Source organism: Lissotriton vulgaris, chromosome 6 (assembly GCF_964263255.1).
Source record: "Lissotriton vulgaris chromosome 6, aLisVul1.2, whole genome shotgun sequence".
NCBI lineage: Eukaryota > Metazoa > Chordata > Amphibia > Caudata > Salamandridae > Lissotriton > Lissotriton vulgaris.
Genome location: NC_141694.1, coordinates 1,022,629,900 through 1,022,651,178, shown reverse-complemented (window position 1 = coordinate 1,022,651,178; position 21,279 = coordinate 1,022,629,900). Strand labels below are relative to the sequence as shown.

At 43.8% G+C, this 21,279-nt stretch overlaps 1 protein-coding gene across 3 annotated transcripts in view; it reads left to right on the top strand.

The window, feature by feature from the left end:
- LYST (lysosomal trafficking regulator) overlaps positions 1 to 21,279 on the top strand; it is a 4,348,576-nt gene that overhangs the window by 886,622 nt on the left and 3,440,675 nt on the right. For all 3 annotated transcript variants that reach the window (XM_086927077.1, XM_086927076.1, XM_086927078.1), the window contains one exon: positions 17,431 to 17,851. In XM_086927077.1, the coding sequence (XP_086783203.1) occupies positions 17,431 to 17,851 (421 nt within the window). The remainder of the gene's footprint in view (positions 1 to 17,430; positions 17,852 to 21,279) is intronic.

Below are 21,279 nucleotides of genomic sequence, written 5' to 3'. Positions count from 1 at the left end.
GTCTAATGTAGTACCCGAAGGCAGTGTTACTCCTCAGTAGGTAAGATATTTGCAATCTACTAAATGTTTGCTGTACGAGACTGTCATATATCCCCAGATTGGGCACATTTGCTCTTTTATTCATCGTAGTTCTGTGTTACCTGCTGCCTAGTTCTGCCTTTGTAGGCTCTATGGTGCCTGTTAAGCACGTGGCATAGCCCTGCTGTCATATGCTTCTACGATTCGCGTTTCCTTGGTCATGACTCTGGTCAATGGATGGATTTATAGGATCTCTGTAAAGTGAGACGCAACCCTACTTCTGTAGGCCTGAAAGATGAGTGTCGCTGCGGATGTGTTTGGGCGTCACCCCCATAATTTGCGGGTGCAGGAGGAGAGCTGTTCTCCCTGCGGACGGCCCTCCAGCTAACAAAGACCAGTGTGTATAGTGATATGCATGTGTAGAGTATTTGTATAGTGCAATCCTGGCCAAAAGCCTGTGGGGCGCTGTGCAGTTTCAATGGAAAGCAAACTGTCAGGGAATGATAGGCGGTGTAGGTGTTTCTTTATGTTCCAGCATTTTGGAGTAGTGTTCTTTAAGATGTGTCTCTTGAACTCTTTCCTTTATTGGAACAGCATGGATAGAGCGATTCTTTTCCAGATTCTGGGTCCATAGACAGAAAAAGGTTTGCTGTCTTTTTTTTTTTCTTTTCAAACATCTTAGTCTCCAATTTGAAGGTGAACTTACACTGAGGAGACGAACCCGGAGGAGTGTGCAGGTACGAGCGTGAGTGCAGCAGCGTGTGACGGTTGGACGAAGTAATCAGAGCAGAGAAATAGCCTTCTCTGGGGGGTGGGGGCAAGAAGTAAATCGTGTAAGCTGGGCTTTAAGTGGGATGAGAAAAACTGGGGGTCTCTCAAAAGGGCGTGGCCAATATAATTAAGGGCGTGGCTTAAAAACATGTAAACTAAAAGTCTGTGCTTAATAGTATAGTGTGCCGCCCGGCCTGTATTTTGCTGTTTCTGTCATTACATCCAGATATATGATAAAAGTAACATATCTACAACAAATCAAGACTATTGACTTTGTCAATAGTCGTTAGTTGCATAAGATAAATAAGCAGCAACTATATGTCACATATAATATTGGAAAAGCTTCGACTTAAAGCCCTGGTGACACCAAGACAATGAACAAGACAATGTTGCTGCTCCTTAGATTCAAAAAGAGAAGGGAAATCCAGAGAGAAAATGACTAACTTTAAAGGATTCCCCTTCCCCTACAACGCTCACCTGGCATGACCTCATGCCGTAACTTCTCCACTAGTGAGAAATGAGCAGTGTGAGCACGCGCACATCAATGCTCAGCTATTGCCATTGTAAATGACAATGCCATTTATTTATCTGTTTTCAAAACCAACACATAAATAAAAAATGTGTCATTTACAATGCCAATAGCTCTAACTTTTGCAAAGGCGAGACCGTTGCATTGTAAATGCTTGTTGTTGAAGGGTCGTAAGAGGCACACAAATCCTAGCCCTTTGCAGTGCATTGCCGCTGACTTAGGGTGGCTCTCATCCTGAAAGGCTGCTATGGTCTCGCTGCACTCTCGCCTTTTCCTCATATGTCCTCTTTTGTATCCCTCCCCTCGCATAGTGAGTGCTCGTCCAGACAGAAGTTCACACTAGTTCACACAGCTCTTCTCTCCTTCAGTCGGAACCCATGGGCTGATAATGCCATTCTGGAGTTCATCCTCATCTGAATTATATACTATTGCGCGACCTCCTCTGATGTGTCTGTAAAATGTACTTTTTGTCCAAAATTTTTTGTCCTGTATTTTGACCATCTGTCCTGAATATCTGTCCTGAATTTTGACCCTTTGTCCTGAATTTTTACACTCACCGTCCTGAATTTGCACCCATGCCAGTTGGTCACCCTACGTGATTCACCACCAAGGGCCAGCTCCGTGAGTTAACATAGTCCCACTCTCAGAAGACACACACTCACAGAATGTACTTTCCTGAAGCCGTGACTCCTGACCGGAGTCACGGCAGCCCCTTCCAAAATACCTTCCCTCGGGTTCGACTAATGGTCCTGGCTTTCCCTTCTCTCTCCAGTTCTGGGTTTTCAGCTCTCTAGTGCTCCATCGTCAGAAATCCTTCTCCCGCTCTTCATTCCCTCTCAATGACTGCCTCGGTCTGTCTTCCCACGTCCTCGGACGTCTCTCGTCCTGAACAACCTCTTGCCACACTTGTTCTCCCTTTTCCATCCTCCAGCTCTGACCTTTCTCCCGCATCGGCATGCAGGGGTACTTCCGGGTCTCGCAGGAGAAAAAAACTAGTGCGCGTATGCTCCGTGCCCCCGGGGGACCATCCCCTCGATATTTCGTGTTCTTCGCCAAAGGTATATAGCTTATGTCTGTGGCCCTGACAGTAGTTGGAAGCAGGCTTCAAATTAATCAGAGCAGTTATTCAGAAGTTCCAAAAGAGCATGTCTTGTCTATTTCAGACTTTTTGAATTCTTGATAAATATAACTATATGATATCCATAGCTTTTTTGTGTTACTGTTTTGTGAATGGTATTATTCGTTACACCTTGAATGCTAAATTCATGTAAAACACTGACATCTCGGTGGTAACAGTGTTGCTAGTGTTATGATTTGGGCCCGGTTCCCTTTCGAGGTCTATATTATTCCTTTCATGTTGTGTTATATTCGGGATCATCGTCAGCATCCTTGTTTCACCATTCAGTTACTGCGCGCAACTCTTTGGTGTTCCTTTTAAAAAATGATGGGCCTTTGGTGGTGGTGTTATCCATAGAACAGCATGGCCTTGCTCCCCTAATAGTCTTCTGTCAAATCAATCTTCAAACTGATCATAACTCTCTCTAACAACTAATTGAATGTTATCATGCTTTGTGACCTTGGACATTTATGAAGCATGAACCACAAGACTATAAAAGAAGCATTGCTTGGTCAAGCATTGCTTGACCTGTTGACCACTCCCAACGTCAAACATATCACTCTTTTGACTCGCACCGTAATCAAGACCCTGGGCCAAATAGATTTCTGTATTGTACCACATATTCGATCAAAGACTTTCCTTTATTAGGTTGTAGCTTCCGCACTTCCCTGGTCACCTCCAAGAGGGTTCTAGGTTTTCTGCTGAATAATAATTCAATAGATAACCCAAAGCTCACTTGCACCTGTTAACAAATGGAGAAATGGGTTACAGGTACCATGTTGTTCCAAGTTTTGCCTTTGAAATCTGATGCATTCGTTAAGGTTAGGTTATTATTATTAGGGTTTTGTAGAGCGCATAGTAACCCGGAAGTATCCCAGCGCTAAGACCAGGACAGTCGAGAGGGTGGAGTGAAAGGGAGAAAAGAGAAACGGGGATCAGGGGAAGAGGTGTGTTTTCAGAAGTTTTCTGAACCAGAGGTAATCTGGTTCCATCCTTAGATTACGGGGGAGGGCGCCCGCTTGTGGAGGGTCCCCGAGCTAGCCTCATATGCAGCAGGTCTGTCTGAGGTGATTGCAATGGAGGGATGGCATCGAATAAAATGTCTAAGGGACGTTAAGAGCCTACTGGGGGACTTGGGTTTGGAAGACTCTTGGGTTACTCGTTCTGCTCCTCCCAAAGCCACCCTGAAGAAACTATATTGGGACTGGATATCTTCCAAACTCATTCGCAATCCTCGTCACTGCAATGCGACCGCAGCATTCTTAAGAATTAAAGATGTGGCTGCATATGAGCCTTATCTGGACCTAATCTCCATCCCATTGGACAGGGCTCTCTATTTCAAACTCAGAGTGGACACCTTACCTTTAGGCAACCTGGTGTCCAGGTGGAGATCATCTTCCCAGTCTTCGTCCTTCTGTGCTATGTGCTCGACACGGGTGGAGACGGTGGCACATTTTTTCTTTGAATGTCCGGACTATTGTGCTCCAAGGAGGCGTTGGCTCATACCATTGTGCAGGCTCTTAGGTACACAACAGCACTTGGTGGCCCTCCGCATTTTATTGACTGATACATCCCCCTCCATTGTCTGTGGTGTTTCAAAGTTTTTCAAATGGGCATGGGTGATTCGTTCTAAAAGGCTTTCTATTTCAATTTAATTCTCTTTTTAATTATTTATTGTATTAATCTTGATTATTTTATTCTTTTTAAAAACCATAATTGTATTTTATTACAGGCCTTGAGAATGTATTTTCAATGTATGTACTGCTTTTAAGATATTTATGTATCGAAATAAAGCATATCACTCACTCACTCACCAGGTTATTATTATTAGGGTTTTGTAGAGCACATAGTAACCCGGAAGTATCCCAGCGCTAAGACCAGGACAGTCGAGAGGGTGGAGTGAAAGGGAGAAAAGAGAAACGGGGATCAGGGGAAGAGGTGTGTTTTCAGAAGTTTTCTGAACCGGAGGTAATCTGGTTCCATCCTTAGATTACGGGGGAGGGCGTTCTAAAGGCGGGCTGCGTTCAGAGAATCGCCGTCCGCCGGAGCGTGCCTTCTTCACTCTGAGAACTGTGATAAGGTGTTCATGGTCAGAGCGAAGGGATCTTGTAGCCTTGTAGCGCCTCATGAATTTTTTAAGGATGGGGGGGCCTTTGTCCTGCAGACGTTTATGGGACAGACAGAGAGCCTTGAATTTACCTCGTTCTCTTACTGGGAACCAGTGAAGATGCTTCAGAGCTGGTTTGGCCGAGGATCTAGCTGGAGTGTTGGTGAGAAGCCAGGCTGCGGCGTTCTGAATCCTTTGCAATTTATTGAAGGTTGCTTCGGGGGCTCCCAGATAGATGGCATTGCTGTAATCCAGCCTAGAAAGAATGAGGCCTTGGATGAGCAATTTCTGGGAGACGGGAGGGAGCAGGGGCAGAATTTTCCTGATTGATCTAAGAAGGCCGAAGCAAATCCCAGCGATTTTTTTGGCTTGGGTTTTGAAGGACAGGTCTTTCTCTAGCCAGATTCCCAGGCTCTTAATCTCGGTTTTGGGGACCGGGGGTTCACCCAGACAAGAGGGCCAGATGTTAGGGGGAAAGGAGAGCCCTTTTTGACCAAGGAGCAGGATTTCTGTCTTAGACCTGTTGAGTTTCAACGACAAATTATTCATCCACCCCTGGATTTTGGAAAGGCAGCTGTGGAGGTTAGATGGTTCTTGGTTGGGATGGGATAGGGACACCACTGAGTGTCATCCGCGTAGCTGATGATTTTCACTCCGAACGGGATGACCACCTCCTCCAATGGGGACATGTAGACATTAAATAATGTTGGGCTTAATTAAGAGCCCTGAGGCACTCCACATTGGAGGGGGATTGTTGGAGAGAAGGTGTCGTTCTCCCAGACCTGGAAGGAGCGATGGTTTAGGAATGATGCGAACCAGGCCAAGGCAGTGCCCTCCACACCGATGTCTCTGAGTCGCTGGATTAGGACCCGGTGGTTGACAGTGTCAAAGGCTGCACTGAGGTCCAGGAGGATCACTGCCACTGATCCTCCTGCGTCCAGAATGCCTCTAGTCTCCTCCACTGCAGCAAGCAGGGCGATGTCCGTGCCCTGACCTGGGCGGAATCCAGTTTGCAAGCTTCTGAGCAGGTTGTTAGACTCCAGAAACTGAGAGAGCTTTTTATTGACTAATTTTTCAGTGATTTTACTGATTCCGGGGAGGAGGGAGATTGGCCTATAATTGGCCAGGTCCAGAGGGTCTAGTAATGTTTTTTTTAGGAGCGCCTTGACAACAGCCGCTTTCCAGCTGGGGGGGTCTTTTCCCTGAAGCAACGACGAATTGATGAGGTCAGTTAGAGGAGGGGCGATCGTGGGAGCCACTTTTCTGAGGATGCGCAGGGGCACCGGGTCGCTAGGGGAACCGCTTTTGATTGTGGCTAGCGTAGTTGAGACCTCTTCAATGGTTACCGGGCCGAGGGAGTTTAGGTGGATGGTGGTAGGGTCAGATTTAGAGCAGCCCTCATCATCGAAACTGGGGTCGACTGCAGGTAGGGAAGCGAGAATTTTCTGAATTTTCTCGTCAAAGAATTATTATTATTTTGAATAATAATCCATAAGGACCACAGCAAACCTAGAAGAAGAATCAAGTGCGTTGAAAGGCCCAACGATATCTAACCCAAGCTTCACCCAAGGTGCAGATGGCAACTCAATGGGGGACAAAGGCTGGGTACGCAATTTCACAACTTTATCACAGGTAGAGCAGATAACACATCCCTTAACAAACTCATCAATCTCCCTATCCATGTATGGCCACCAGAAAGAAAGACGTACTCTCCTCTTAGTCAAAGTCGCACCTAAATGCCCTTCATGCGCACATTTAATCAACCTATCTCTCAAGACCAGTGGAGGAACCAACTTGTCATCTCTTAAAACCAACCCACTCTCAATCGTAAGCTCATCAGCAACTTGTAAAAACGTTTTGAGATCAAAGGCAAGATTTCTTTCTTTAGGCCATCCATTCTTAATGAAGGTGACAACCTTCTGCAAAGTCATGTCCAGAAGTAGAGCCTGCCTCCACTCATCTTCAGACACCGCACACAACTTGGGAAGATCAATAGCAGCAACCAAATATTGGTCTTTATCTTCTTCATCCATATCAAAATCCTTATCAATCGTGTCAGAAGAACGGGAAAGGAAATCAGCACACCCATTCTTGTTGCCAGGAATATATTCCACAAGAAAGTCAAACTGAAGCAACTTGGAGGACAAACGTGCAATTCTAGGTGTGAATCCTCTCACATTCTTCCCACTAAGGATAAACACAAGAGGTTTGTGGTCAGTCCTAATGCAAAATCTCTTTCCCCATAGAAAGTTCCTGAACTTCATTACAGCCCACCAGCAAGCTAGTAACTCCTTTTCGATGACAGAATATTTCATTTCGGCACTAGACAACACTCTTGATGCAAAACCCAGCGTATTGAATTCACCATCCTTGTTCTGTGAAAGGACAGCCCCCAACCCCACATTACTTGCATCAACAGTAAGCGTACACATTAAGGAAGGGTCAAAATGCTTTAAAACCGTAGGGGAACTCAGTTGTTGTTTCACCCACACAAAAATCTCTTCACATTCATTGTTCCACTCAAAAGGAACACCTCTCATCAACATACGTGTCAATGGTCTGAGTTTGGTTGCAAAATCCTGTATAAATTTTGAGTAAAACTCACATAATCCTAAGAAGGATTTCAAATCACTCTTATCAGAGGGAGCTTTGGCTTTAGTGATAGAATCTATTAAACTAGTCTTTGGAAGAATTCCCTTTTGATTTATCATATGCCCCAAATAATCCACTTCACTGGTGGAAAAGACACATTTGTCTCGGCGTAACACTACTCCAATTTCTTGAAACCTAGATAAAACCTCTTTCAGAATAGCGTCATGAGTGCTCTTGTCAGGAGCATGTATAAGTACATCATCTTGGAAAACTGACAAGCCATCAATACCCTTCAATATCTCTGTCATGACTCTCTGGAATACGGACGCCGCTGAGGCAAGCTCAAACGGCATGCGCACATACTGAAAGGTACCAAAGGGTGACACAAATGCTGTGAGGGGCCTGGACTCAGGTGTGAGTTCGATTTGGTGGTATGCGGATGCTAAATCCAACTTAGAGAAGAACTTAGCATCCTACAAACTAGCTAACAACTCGTTTATGTTAGGAAGGGGAAACGAATCGACCCAAATCTCCTTATTAAGGCAGCGTAAGTCCACACAAACCCTTAGTTCACCATTCTGCTTCCTGGCGACAACCAATGGAGACAACCACAGGGAGGATTCCACTGGTTCAATGATCCCCTTATCACGCAACGTTTCTAACTCTTTTTCCAGATCTTGCCTAATACTGAAAGGTACATTTCTAAGTTTATGTTTTACAGGACAGGCACCTTCCTTCAGAATTATTTTATGCTGAAAATTATTTATTCTTCCCAACTCTCCTGAAAAAACATGAGGAAATTCATTAATTAGTTCCTCCAATTCTGGACTGTCTCTCACAGCAACTACTTGATTTTTCGTACCAGGCCTGAGTTGCATCCCAAATAGGCCTTGGTGGAACCAGCCTAAAATTTTTAGCCCCTTTTCAGCCACATAAATCTTCCCAAAAATTTTCCTTCCCTTGAATTCTAAAATCTCTTCAAAATATCCTGCTACAGTAATTTCACGTTCCTCATATGAGACTGCTCTCCGATCAGGAGGAAGGAGAACTTTGTTAGGCCATGTTGTACGAAAGAGATCAAGAGTGATCATTGAAATGCGTGCACCAGAATCGACTTATAGATTTAACACACGGTCTCCAACTTGTACGTTAACATATGGGTCAACACACAGGTCGGGATCGCCAGTAATGACTCCATCATCTCTTACAACAACGACCATGTTACACAGTTCCTTAGTTACACACTCCTCCTCTGTTTGGAAGGTATCAGCATCAACCACACACTTTACAGGATTAGACTTTTGAAACGTTTTGTTCTTTCCTGTCTGACAGACCTTGGCAAAGTGTCCCACCCTATTGCAAATTTTACATGTAACAAATTTTGCAGGACACTTTCCATTCTGACCATGCGGTCGGTTACCACATCGAAAACAAATGTTCGTTCTACTAAAAAAGGAATTTTGCTTATCAAATGACTGCTGTCCTTCTCCAAACTTATTGAAAGGAGATTTTGTCTCTTTTAACTTTACTGCCGTGACAGCCTCATTATTCTTTTCTTCCAACTCTTTCACAGAGATTTGTGATGTCTCTATACTTTTCGCTACTCTGATCGTTTCCTCCAGAGTAGGATTACCCAAAGATAATAGTTTCTGTTTAATTGCTCTATCCGTACATTTTGCTATGAACTGATCCCTTACTAATTGGTCTGCAAAATTTTCGAACTGACATTCCGAAGCAAGTCTTCTTAGTGCCGTTATGAAATTGTCTACATCTTCTCCCGTGTTTTGTGTACGTTTAAAAAAATTGTTGCAGAACTACTATACTGGGTTGAACATCAAATCTTGTCTCTAGTTTTTTTAATGTCTGTTGATATTGATCCAGAACTTCTCCTTCAGCTAGCACTAAATCTGGAAGATGTTTGTATATCTCTCTGCCTTCAAATCCAAGAGAGTGTAACAAGATGTACTTCTTCCTTTCTGCACGATATCTCATCGCACCAATAGCGCCAATGTATGTTTCGAATCCATCAAACCATTTGCGCCACTTAATAGGTGGATCTCCGGGCGTTTCTAGGAAAGGAGCAGGTGGTAGAACTCCTTGCAAGGACATAGTGAGAGAATCCAGAAATTATTGAAAGTGGAAACAAAGGTTGTAGATAATGCACAAGCCAATCACAAGGCAGAGCTGGTGAAGAGAGTGCAGAAGGAAAAAAAAAATGATGAAGAGAAAAAAAAAAATAATGTTACCAACTCTGTATTAACAATGCCTCTTATGACGACACAGATTATTTCAGGCAACCCTGACTCTGACTCTGATTTTTTTTTAAAGCTTTGTGAGGTCACAGCATTGTTCAAGTGTTCTCTGACAAATTCATTGCCTACGTGACGTTTCCACTCCTGAGCAAGAATTTCCTTTGAACTGTGCCTTTGTGACGTAATACAGTGTCTGTTCAGTTGGAACACAAGCGTGCGGGAAAGAATGTCACAGGACAGCTGATGCGCTTCAAGCGTGCCACAGCAAACGTAATGACGTGAAATGAACGATGCGCTTCAGACTGGAACGCAAACGTCACAGTAACGTAGACGACAGTGCGTGACTCACGTTCATTTTACAGTTGCTGGAACGCATTTCTCAGCTTTGCGTTCCAGTGCCGATGACACCAAGCGCGACAAAAACAATTTACAAAATGCAGTTCTCCACTCACAAAATCGAGAACAGGCACTCGCGTACAGCATGCGCGGCTTACCGCAATTCAGCTACAGTCTTGGAAGGAGGAATGTTACCAGATTTGAAGGAGACTATGAAACAACGCCTTTACGATGATACTGGATGAAAGGAAATACAGGGCGAGTTCCTCCTCCCTGGGGAAGGTAGATCGTCGATGCTGCAAATACGAGAAGACCTACTGTCCCTAGTGGAATACTCAGCGCAGCTGAACCACACAGAACACTGGAGATCTAGAACTCAGTGACAGAGGGAACAACAAGCATAGATAAGCACAACATGAGATACTACACATTCCTTAATGACCTGTCACATATTATGCCCACATCAAAGTGCCCCTTAAGGGAGCAAATGTCCATTTTGTTGCAAGAGGTGCAGACTGTACTGTCCGAAGGGGCTATAGAGGAGGAGAATACTGGACTCGCAAATAGGGGCTGGTTGTTTCTCCCGATATTACCATATGCCGAAAAAGGAAGGAAGCCTTCATCCTATTTTAGATCTTTGCCCTGCATTTGTAATTAAAAGCAAATGTGACAGGTTGAATTATTTGACATATAGCAGCCTGAAATATTTCTGCAGGTGACGAACCTCTAAAACTAAACCTTTTGTATCTGAACAAACAAACACGAGTCAAAAAAGTAGTGATGTACCTGTAGTTTTCTTCCAACTCTAGGTGATGGTATCCCTTGTGCAGCTGAAGACTGGAGAAGACTTTGGCACAGCTCAGTTGCATGATCATGTCCACTCTGTGTGGAACAGGATGCCTTTCTCTTTCGATTGCTTTGTTGGCCTGGCGCATATCAACACAAATGTGCCCTGCACCTCCACTGTCCTTTTTTGGTACCAGTACTATGGGCGAGACCCATGGCGTAGGACCAGTGGAGCGCTCAATGATGTCATGCTTCAATAGTGGGAGGAAGATCTTTTGCCCACCTGGGTCCCGTCATCTGGAACACACTTCCAATTCAAATACGAAAGGAGCAAAGCCTTCTCAGGTTCCGAAAGGAGATAAGACCTGGTTGTTCGACCAGTAACCTGATCGACTTCTGCTGTATACACCACCTACCATGCTGTGTTCTAGGCGCCGGGAAACCCTTTTTGGGTAGCTGTTTTGCGCCATATAAGTTTATAAAATAAATAGTGTTTCTAGTTATTTCTGAACAGCTTATTACAAGTGGAAAGTGACTGCTGTGTCGCTGGGCAAAAGGGCGAATGTCCTTATTAATGTGAGGTCGCACTTTCACTGTCTTGAGGCTGTCTAGGCCATGAAATAACAGCGGAAACTGACTCACAACTGGAGGATGTAATTGAGACATATCAGTCCCATGTCAGCAACGGTGGCAAAACTGAGTAGGCGTGCACTGAATGAAGTTCCTGGAAGAACGTGAATTAGTGCTTACACTGATACGGTTTTATGTCTCATTGTCGCTATGAATGCCCCTTTACTTTGCAATGTTTACAAGCAGCCCACATGTATACTTTCATATCGGTTGAGGTGTGGAGGGGGAGATAGGCTATTGAAATGTTTGACTGGCATGATGTTAATCGATGCACCACTTTCTATGATAAAGATTGAGGCAACCTTTGAACTTTATTGTAATCTTGTGACAATGTCCAAATTAATTTTGTTTCGTGTGGTGGTTCACCTTTGTCTTTACATGCAGCCAAACCTACATGTACCTGTCGTACATTGGTTGAGGCCAACATCATACATCCATCTTCACTGGTACTCAGTGACGTTGACATGCCTTTGTAGGATGCATTTGACAACGATCAACATTGTCTGGTTTCTACTTGTGGTAACTGATGTCGTTTTTTGGCTTTGTGGATGTGGCAAGAATGCTTCTGGAACCTTCTGGTGCCGTTTTCTCTTAACTCTTGTGACATGGTTAGTTTCTCTTTCGCTTTGCAAATCAATATGAAGTGGTTTTCTTTACCGTAACTTTTGCATGTTGGTCCTATACCTAGACATTTGCCTTCATTGGGAAATGAAAATCCACTTTGGAAACACAGCTTTTTCTTCTTTGGAGGCGTCCACTTGCGTACATCAACCTTGTGCTTATGCTGGCTTTTCATGACCAACACGAATTCATTTTTCGCTGTTCCAGCTACCATATGGGCGGATTGTCGATCTGCTCTTTCCTCTGCCCTTCCAGCCATTAGTACTTTTTGTAAGCTGAGCGTCTCTCTCAGCATACTTCTTCTGACAGAGTCTGAAAGACGGCCATCGATGACTTGGAGACATATTGTTTCTTCATTTTTAAATTCACTAAACTTGCAGTTTTTGATAAGCACATCAAATATTGCAACAAATGGATCCATTGTTTCACCAGCTTGCGGTTGTGCTCGATTGAAAATGTACTTTTCATAGTCGACATTCGGCATCGGTTTGAACTTGGCTTTTAACGCTTCCTTAATTTGGCGATATGATACTACATCAGCTTGTAATATTTTCTTCATCACATCTTTCACTCCATCACCAGCAAGGTTCTTTAAGTACTTAATTTCATTCCCATCGACTGCTTCTTCCAGTGCATCTATGAAATCGTCGAACGTCTCTATCCATGCAGTCCACCTGGTGCCAATATTCTGCTTCCTCTCCATGTCCAATGGTGGTGGGGGTTTCAGTAATGTAGCTGCACTGTACTTCGAACTCCCTTCTGCAGCCATTGAAAATTGAACGGCCTTCCAGAGGTTTTATAGGAAACTATACCACGAAGATGATAACGAATGTGGAGACCCTAAAATATATCTGGATCCATTTTTTCCCTATCGCTTGGGAACAGATGATCAGGAACTAGTAGATTGTCCAATCTCCTGTGAGGAAATATTACTAGCAATAAAGGCCCTGGCTAATGGAAAGGCAGCAGGTATGGACGGGATTCCCACCGAATTTTATATTAAATTCGCTCCACAACTTAGGACCATTTTAACATCACTTTTTCAATATATTTTTCAGGGAGGGAATCCACCAAGGTCTTGGTCACTGGCTAAAATAATTGTTTTTCCTAAAAAGAATAAGGACGTTAAAGAAATGGGCTCTTATCGTCCCATCACCTTGATTAATGGGGAATCGAAAATGTATTCTAAAATACTGGCAGCACGGTTGGCACCCATTATCCATAAAATAGTTTCGGAACGACAACATGGGTTCGTTACTGGACGATCTACAACTGACCACATACAAAGAGCCATTTCTCTTTTTGATTACACGGGAGTGACAGGAGACCCTATGGCGCTTATACTGCTGGGCGCTGAAAGACGTTCGATAGGGTCTCCTGGAAATTCCTGTGGGCAGCCATGTCAAATTGTGGGATCCTAGAAACCTATATAACGGCTATCAAACGGCTTTATGTAAACCCTAGTGCTCGTGTTTTGATTAATGGGGTTCTCTCCGAAAGCTTTGCCATCACTAGGGGTACAAGACAGGGTTGCCCCTGTTCGCCCCTTTTGTTCGCAATTTATATTGACACATTTATACGTAGATTAGAAAATAACGCTTTAATCCCCCCAATCAAAGTTAGGAATTTAGAAACAAAATGCTTGGCATATGCAGACGACATAGCCATTGTTACAGGGGACCCTAATAACGCTATAAAATGGATAGAAAAAGAAGCCCATGATTTTGGTAGAGTCTCAGGATATAAATTGAACTCTAGTAAAACTCAAATAGTACTCAACAATAAAATCACGATGAATGACCCAAGGATAATTGAGAAAGCAACATACTTAGGGGTTAGTATTTGCGTTAAAATTGAAAATATCGTTGATGATAATATTGAACCCCTTATATATCGTACTAAGAAAGAACTACTTCGACTAAATAATTTACATTTAACCATTGGGGGTAGAACTAATGTTGTCAAGATGTTATTTTTTCCTAAGTTTTTATATTTTTTTTCGAGCTATTTGTTTAGAATTTTCCCCACTAGTTTTTAGAAACATAGATACTATGTTTTCACGCTTCGTGTGGGGATACAATAAGCCACGTAGAGCACCTAGATGGATCACCCTACCTAGAGAACGAGGTGGATGGTCACTACCCAATTTCAAACTATATTATTGGGCTACAGTGTTGAAATACAGTGTTAACCTATTAATGTCTAATAATGATGGTCTCAACACACCCACTCCGCAAGAACTGATCCTGCGGGATGGATGCGCTGGCTGTCTGTGGCTCCACATAAATGATGACTATTTTAAAAAAGTGAAATTTAAGACTATTGTTAATGTTGTCAAAGTATGGGGAAATGTTAAAAAACTATTAGGCTTAGGTCGGTATTCCTTTTATACCCCTGTGTCACAGAATACGGATCTTCAAGAAATATTCCAGGACGTCATATATGGAGAGATGGATTGAACTTGGGGTTAAACAATTCAGGTGTTTTTTTTCAACAAATGGCATTAAATCATTTGATGGTTTGAAAGCAGATTTTAGCTTTACGAATAGGGATTTTTTTAAATTTCTCCAGGTGAGGGACTTTCTTTTAAAGAAAGGGGGTGGTCGCATTAAATTTCAACCTTGTCAAATTATAGATAAACTAAGATTAGCAAAAACTCCAAGAATTGGTGAGATATACGCAGGGCTGAATTTAGTATTACCAGATGATCTGGATAAACAAGGGGCGGCATGGCAGACTAGGCTTGGCGTCTCTCCTCAAAATTCTCTCGATGCTTATGAAATATCAATCACCTGTTTAATGTCCATGAAACTCCAGGCACAATTCTTTAAAACGTTCTTCTCACTTTATTATACTCCCGAAAAAATAGCAAAATGGGGGACCGGGAAAGGTACAATCTGTCCATGATGCGCACTCCCCGCGGCGGACATAATTCATATGTTCGCAACATACCCCATCCTAGCTAAAATAATATCAGAAATCTGGGACTTCCTCTCAGAATATCGCACATTGTAGGGTTAGCATTACAACTGAAGAAGTCGTGTTGGGTACGTCTAGTATCGCCTGACCAAATCAAATACACGGACTGATTTTCGTAGCTATGGCCGTCTTCAGGCTGTGCGTCGCATCAGAATGGATAGATCCGTTACCACCATCGTTTCTAGAATGGAGAGCTAGGCTGCTTGCGACTTGCAGCCTGGAGGTTGCCATCTATATCAAAGGGAGGGATAAGCGGAATAGGGGTATGAAGGTTTGGGCGCCACTGTTAGCTTGGACTCAGGAGCAATGAGTGTGGAAATATTATAAGTTGGCCTTCTGCTGCAAACTTGATGTTTTTTCACATGTTTGAAAGTCTTTTCTTTCTTAAAACCGACTATGCTCAATAATGTATATGATGTAATAAAAAAAATGATGGGTACCTGTTCTCCGGGGGTGGGGGGGGGCTGGTGGGGGGTGTGTGTAATAAATCTGAAACTCAAATAAAAATTGTTTAAAAAAAAAAGAAAATTGTGATTTTCACGAAGGCCTTTCAGTGGACTAGATCCCACTTGCCGCTGTGCATGCACCAGCGACTCTACAGGGCCTGATTGTCATAGCTGATAGTGATTCAAGGTCGTGTGGCACTTCTCACGCTCTTGCTGGTAAGTAGGTTTGCACTTTTGTACCTCGTTTTCACTGCCTTTAGCATTTGTTTCATGGATACTGACTCTGTGTTATAGCACAATGCAGTGTTTAATATTTCAGCCTTGCCAACAGATTCTGGTGGGCTTTTCAAATGCGCTCCCCGTGAGGACTTAAACTTTTTCGAAGGCTGGAACGGGTCTTCGATTCCAAACACACCAACTTCAAACTACTTCTCATCGATTGGGTGTACGTGGCACGCATGAGCAGTTTGCTGTCATGTTGCCAACTCTCAGGGAGAGCAGTCTTGTTTCTTCGTGGCACAGATTGCATCCTCGTCACCAGATGTTGCGTCCTCCCCAGCCCGGGAGCATGCATAATGAATATGCCACAAACGGCGCATTGGATTGAACGTCTTTTTTCCTCAGTATACTATCGCACACTGTCCTGTGAGTGAGTTCCAGTCTCTCTCAGTGCAGCCACCATACACCCCCTTTTTTTCCAGACTAACTGGTGGAGAGGAGCAGGGTCTCCTTTTTGCCAAAAAAAGTGCCCTTTTCATGCTTGGCAATCCATCACCCCTCCCGCAACATTCCTTACTTCGCCACACCCCTCGAAGTAGGAGGAGAGACTCCATTGGCTGAACCCCTAGAGTGCCTGAAGCGTTTAGACTGATCGTGTCAATGACCATTGAGTGGAATATTAGCTTTTTGTGGTGTTCTTGGGGGCAAAGAAAAGTGAGGAGGTACAGAAAAGGGTTTGTCAAGGTTTAGAGCCCTCTGCTTTAAGAGCTGCAATGCAATGGCCAAGAAACAGCCTTTGGTAAAACTGATAGCTCAGTTCCCTAGGGCACTGCATTGGCAAGCGGAGTGCCTGTACTTGACATATGCCAAGCTGCAACATGCGGGAATCAATACTGCCTTGACAGCCAGGTTTGACAGGAATTAAATTTTGCCTGTTCGCTCCTGCAGGGTATTTATTGTGAGTCCACTCCACAGACCCGCCACCTTTGGGGATGGTACTTCTTTAGTATCTATTCTAAAAGTGAGGAATCTGTGGTTAGAAGGATCCATCAGAACAAGTTACTTATCTCCCGTAGCGTTCTTTCTGGTGGACACTCCATCTCTGATGGCACATTCCTCAATGCACCTCCCACCTCCCTTTTTTGTTGAATGGCCTCCCTTTTACTATTTAAAAAGGTCCCAAATTAGAGATCAGCTCACTGGAACCTCTAGGTGTTAGTGTTTTGCGTCCGAGTACACAGGAGGGGTCAAGAAAAAAACTGACATTGGCGCACAGTGATGGCTTTAGGTAGCTCTGTTCCATTACTTTCGGAGTTGAATGAAGTCAACATGAAGTTGCAGTGCTTCATCTAGCGGTGTGCGGGAGCTCTACTATGAAAGCTTTTGGATCCAGTCTGGTGCCTGGGAATATTCTAAAGGTGGGGAAGACGTGGTTAGATAGTGTGTCCACCAGAAAAAGGCATTACCAAAGGGAAGTAACTTGTTCTTTTGCTACTGACCTCACGGCTTTGAAATGGTTTGCCCATTGCTGTCTGGCTGATGATTAACCATAAATATTTTCATGGGGCTTTTTTGGCTGATATGTTTTGTTAGCAATTCTAGCAGGTTGTTCTCTTCTCAATTCTAGTGCCAGGATGTCTCATGATGCATGCTTACGCTTTAAATGTTTCTCACTCTCGTCTCATCCTGCCCAGGCCCTAATTTTGTACCAGTGTAGTAGTGTCTCCATATTGGTGCTCTAGTGACTCTGTTCCAAATGTATTAAAGGTGTTTGAGGTAATTGGATGCCTCTGAGTATTTTCTAGTGGAATGTGCAAGAAAAGGTAAGGACGTTGAATGACCAGGTTCATTATTTTCAATTTAAATCAGTAACGTTTGTGTTAGGCTTGAGTATTATTTTGTGTTACTGATGCACATGCTTCCACAACAGTGCCCACTTTAGCCACATGGTTACTCGCTGTTTGTTCTGTAACATATGTGTAACATATGTGTTTAACAATTTTTTTAATTATTTTTTATTTAATTAGGAATTGCTGCTGAAAGGGATTTTGAAGATGGTTGAGACAAACGACAACATGAGCCCAACACATCACTTCACCTTCCCCCTGCAGCAAAACCCTAGTGGTGGCAGTGTTTCCGGACAAAAGACAACCAATTCTTTAGGAATCAAATCCATGTTTTTTTTAAAAAGAACAAAACTTTCTCAGAATAAGAAAGATGGCAGCAGTGAAAGTTTTTCCCGTCATCAGGTATCATCATGGCATGTCGCTCCAATTCACCTGCCCTTAGTAGGACAAAATTGTTGGCCACATATGTCTGAAGGTTTCAGCGTCGCTCTCTGGTTGAAGATCGACTGCTTTGATGAAGATGAAAGGGTAGTAGAAAGAGGAAAGAAGATTCATATAAGAAAACAACCACTTTTCTCCTCAAACGTTATTGATTACACAGGTACTGTATATTATGATGTTTCTTTTAAGCCTTATTTTATATAATTTAATGAAAAACAGCGTGTTACACAGCTCACTAAAGAATGATTTCCAACTAATGAATACAGCAGAAATATGTCGCAGTACACTTTGTTAATGCAAATCAACTTCACCACCACTACCCTATTATCTTTTGGCATTTATATGGGCATTTCCTTGCCTTGTATATTAGTGCCTCCATTTTTTGCTCGTTTGTCTATGGTTTTAGTCACGTCTGATATCGGGGGTGCGGTAGTTGACTTCCAGAATATTATACATGTTTATGACCATTCTAGTATTCACATCTTGTATATTACGTTAAACACCTGAATTATTTATAATACATGGGATTTTGTAATCCCAGTATAAATGGCGGTCTCTGATTCCTTTACTATCGGCAATTTGTAACTCTCCCAGTCACCAATTATAAAGAAAATAAGTCAGTCAAATAACTTTATTTGGTTTAAATAAACCATGAAAGTAAGACATTCGTACACAATATATACATATATTTAATGTCAAGTTAATGCAATAAAATGTTATTTGACTCAAACCACAAAATCTCATAGAATTATTAGAAAACAGAACTCTAAAATTCTACAAATATAAATGGGAGACGTTAGTTTTGTTTATGATTCATACCGTTTCCTTATTATGAACGCATTCCTGATAAAATGTATGACTACAGTGCAAATTGCTTCATTCGATAAGGATAATAAAATATTAAAACCCTCCTGGTAGTTACAAGGACAAGCTTTTTTTTAAAAAGGAATAAGGAACCGGGCCCTGGGATCCCTATAAAGTGCACAGAATAGAATAAGGTGCAAGGTGCTTTGTTTTGTTTAATTGTCGCACAGACAAGGAGAGAGGTTATTGCACCAACCGGCCTGTTTGGGGAAGGCCAATAAAAAGTGTAAAGTGCAGAGCCGAAATCTAGTCAAGAAAAATCTAAAATGTGTGTTAGTGGTGAAAGACAGGTAAAATTGGGGATGCAAAAAGCGCTGGTTAATGTATGGTTGCAGCCCCACTATCCTCCTGGGTTTATCATGCTCATTGTGAAATGCATTTTTTTTTTAAAACCTTTATTGACATTTAAACCAAATACAAGTATGGGCCTACAACCCCGGGGGTCGGCCGCTAAGCAGTTAGATTAACAGAGAGCAATTTTAATCACATGCATCACCTCGGGGAGCAGAATCTCCATGCTAGCGTACGCTTGGCCACTGAACAGCACAATTAGAAAAACAGGATATAAAAGGTTTTCATTTTATAATATAAGATGGAAGGATCAGGTGCCGAACAATTTCCCAGCAGCGAAAGTGGCAGGCAGAATAGTAAACGTATCAACAATGAACATTAATCGATCAAAGCAATGGCGCTGAAACAAGAGGTCAGGATGTGAAGAAATATTACGGTCAATTCGCGCCTGCAGTTACCTGCCCTAAGACCCAAAAAACACCACGAAAATTGAGGCACAGATGAAAAAGCAGGGATTGATACCAAAGGAAACCCCCTGCACTGACCCAGAAAAGAAAAAGACAAAGAAAGATAAGAGAAGAGAAAAAAGGCCATAGAAACAAAAAATAAAAAACGAAAGATCCCCTCTTCCACCCTGCACCCCTGCAGATTCCCCCCCCCTCCCCCAGCAGTGTGCCTGTCGCCCGAGAACCAAACCCGAAATATAGAAGAAGAAGAGAAAAAAAGAGAAAGAAAGGAAACCCCACCTAACGGGGAAGCGGAGGAGGGCGATAGTCTATGCGCTCCTGGTCTCTCCCCCCCCCCCCCGCCCTATCAAAGGGGCCCCCCTAAGCAAACACAAGTAAAGTTGTCCACCATAAAAATACCCCGGGGGGAACCACAAACCCCCGCCCCGGAATCCGTCCGTTGATGTAGCAGTCCCGTTACCAATAGATCCATCGTAAACGATTCAACCCACAATCTCAGCCTTGGCCCCGTCTAACAAAGTTGCCGTGTCCCTCGGATAAGAAAAGCCACATCCCCGGAAAGTCAAAGTTCACACGGAAGCAGCCGGAGTTTGAGTCAGCAATTAGGAGAGGAATAGCAGGTCCCAACGCACACAGCTTGCACCAACGATGTCCCTCCCCGTCCCCGAAGCCAAGCATCGTTCCATCCACCATATTGGGAGACCGATTGGGGAGGGGGTGCGACTCGTTCTGACACAGATCAAAGTGTGGGCCAACAGTGTCCAGGATGGGGGAAGCAGTGAAATGCTCCGATAACTGTAGGACCGATGTTTGAGAACTTAAGAGAGTCACCAATCTCAGCACACACAATGAATTCCGTTTCTTCGAGGGCAGGCACAGCTTCCAGCACCGGGTCCAAACACACCAGTAGGGCTTCCAACAGGGGGCAAGTCGGCTGCCGGGTCTCAGAGAGCAAGTCAGGGCTCGTTCCCGGTCCTATGATTCCATCTATTGCCGAACGCCAATGATTGACCTGGGCCCTCACCATCGCGTGAAGCGCCGCAACTTCCGCCATTACCATCCGCAAGGAAGGGCCACATTGAGTCCGTTCCGCCGGGTTCCATTCGGCCGCAGGCATAACGATCCCCACGGAGAGGCTCCCTCTCCGGGGCAGGATACCCCGGAGCAGAAACAGGCCGTGAGGGACGGGCCAGCAACATGCAGCAACGCGCGGCGGGACCCCTACCCCGGGGCACCAGCGGTGCTAGTGCCGGGCCCCCCCGCGACGCAACACCGCGCACCACCCGTCGCCTCACCTCAGGTACAGCACCAGGCAGCAGATGGTTGCAAAGTAGTTCAGAGAAATTTTCGAAAGTTCCAGGGACCGGACACAACCACCCTCGGCAGTCCGTTGTTGTTCACTTTGGACCTGGGTAGACCAGAAATCGAGACCCCGGCTTCCAGTCTGGGTTAGGCCTCAAAACATTTTCGATGTTACTTCACACCAGAACATCAGAAAAATTACGCATTCACACCATCGGGATGCAGACTAGTTCACCCACACGAATCCGGGGCAGGAGATCAGGATATTCGACAGGATAAGCGAGCAGAGGACGGGGGTCAGCGGAGCCGGGAGACTATGCGGCCATCTTGGTTGGTGTCGTAGCTCCTCCTCCGTGAAATGCATTTTTACTGGTTTGTTTCGCGTTTGAGTCTATGCTGTCCTGATTGTCATAATAATGTCTAATAAAAGAGAGAGGGACCCCAAAACCAAAGGGATAGGGTACCGAAATTGACGCTAGTCAGACAAAAATTCCCTTTGGATGAAATGGCAACAGTACAAAAGTACTCACAAGCATACAAACAACAATTTACATCGAAGCAATGTAGATAAACGCGATACAACCTCCCTGTGTGAAAACACTCTCAAAACATTTCAAATTATAAAAACAGTTTATTAAAAAACATCACATTAAATAAAAACAGA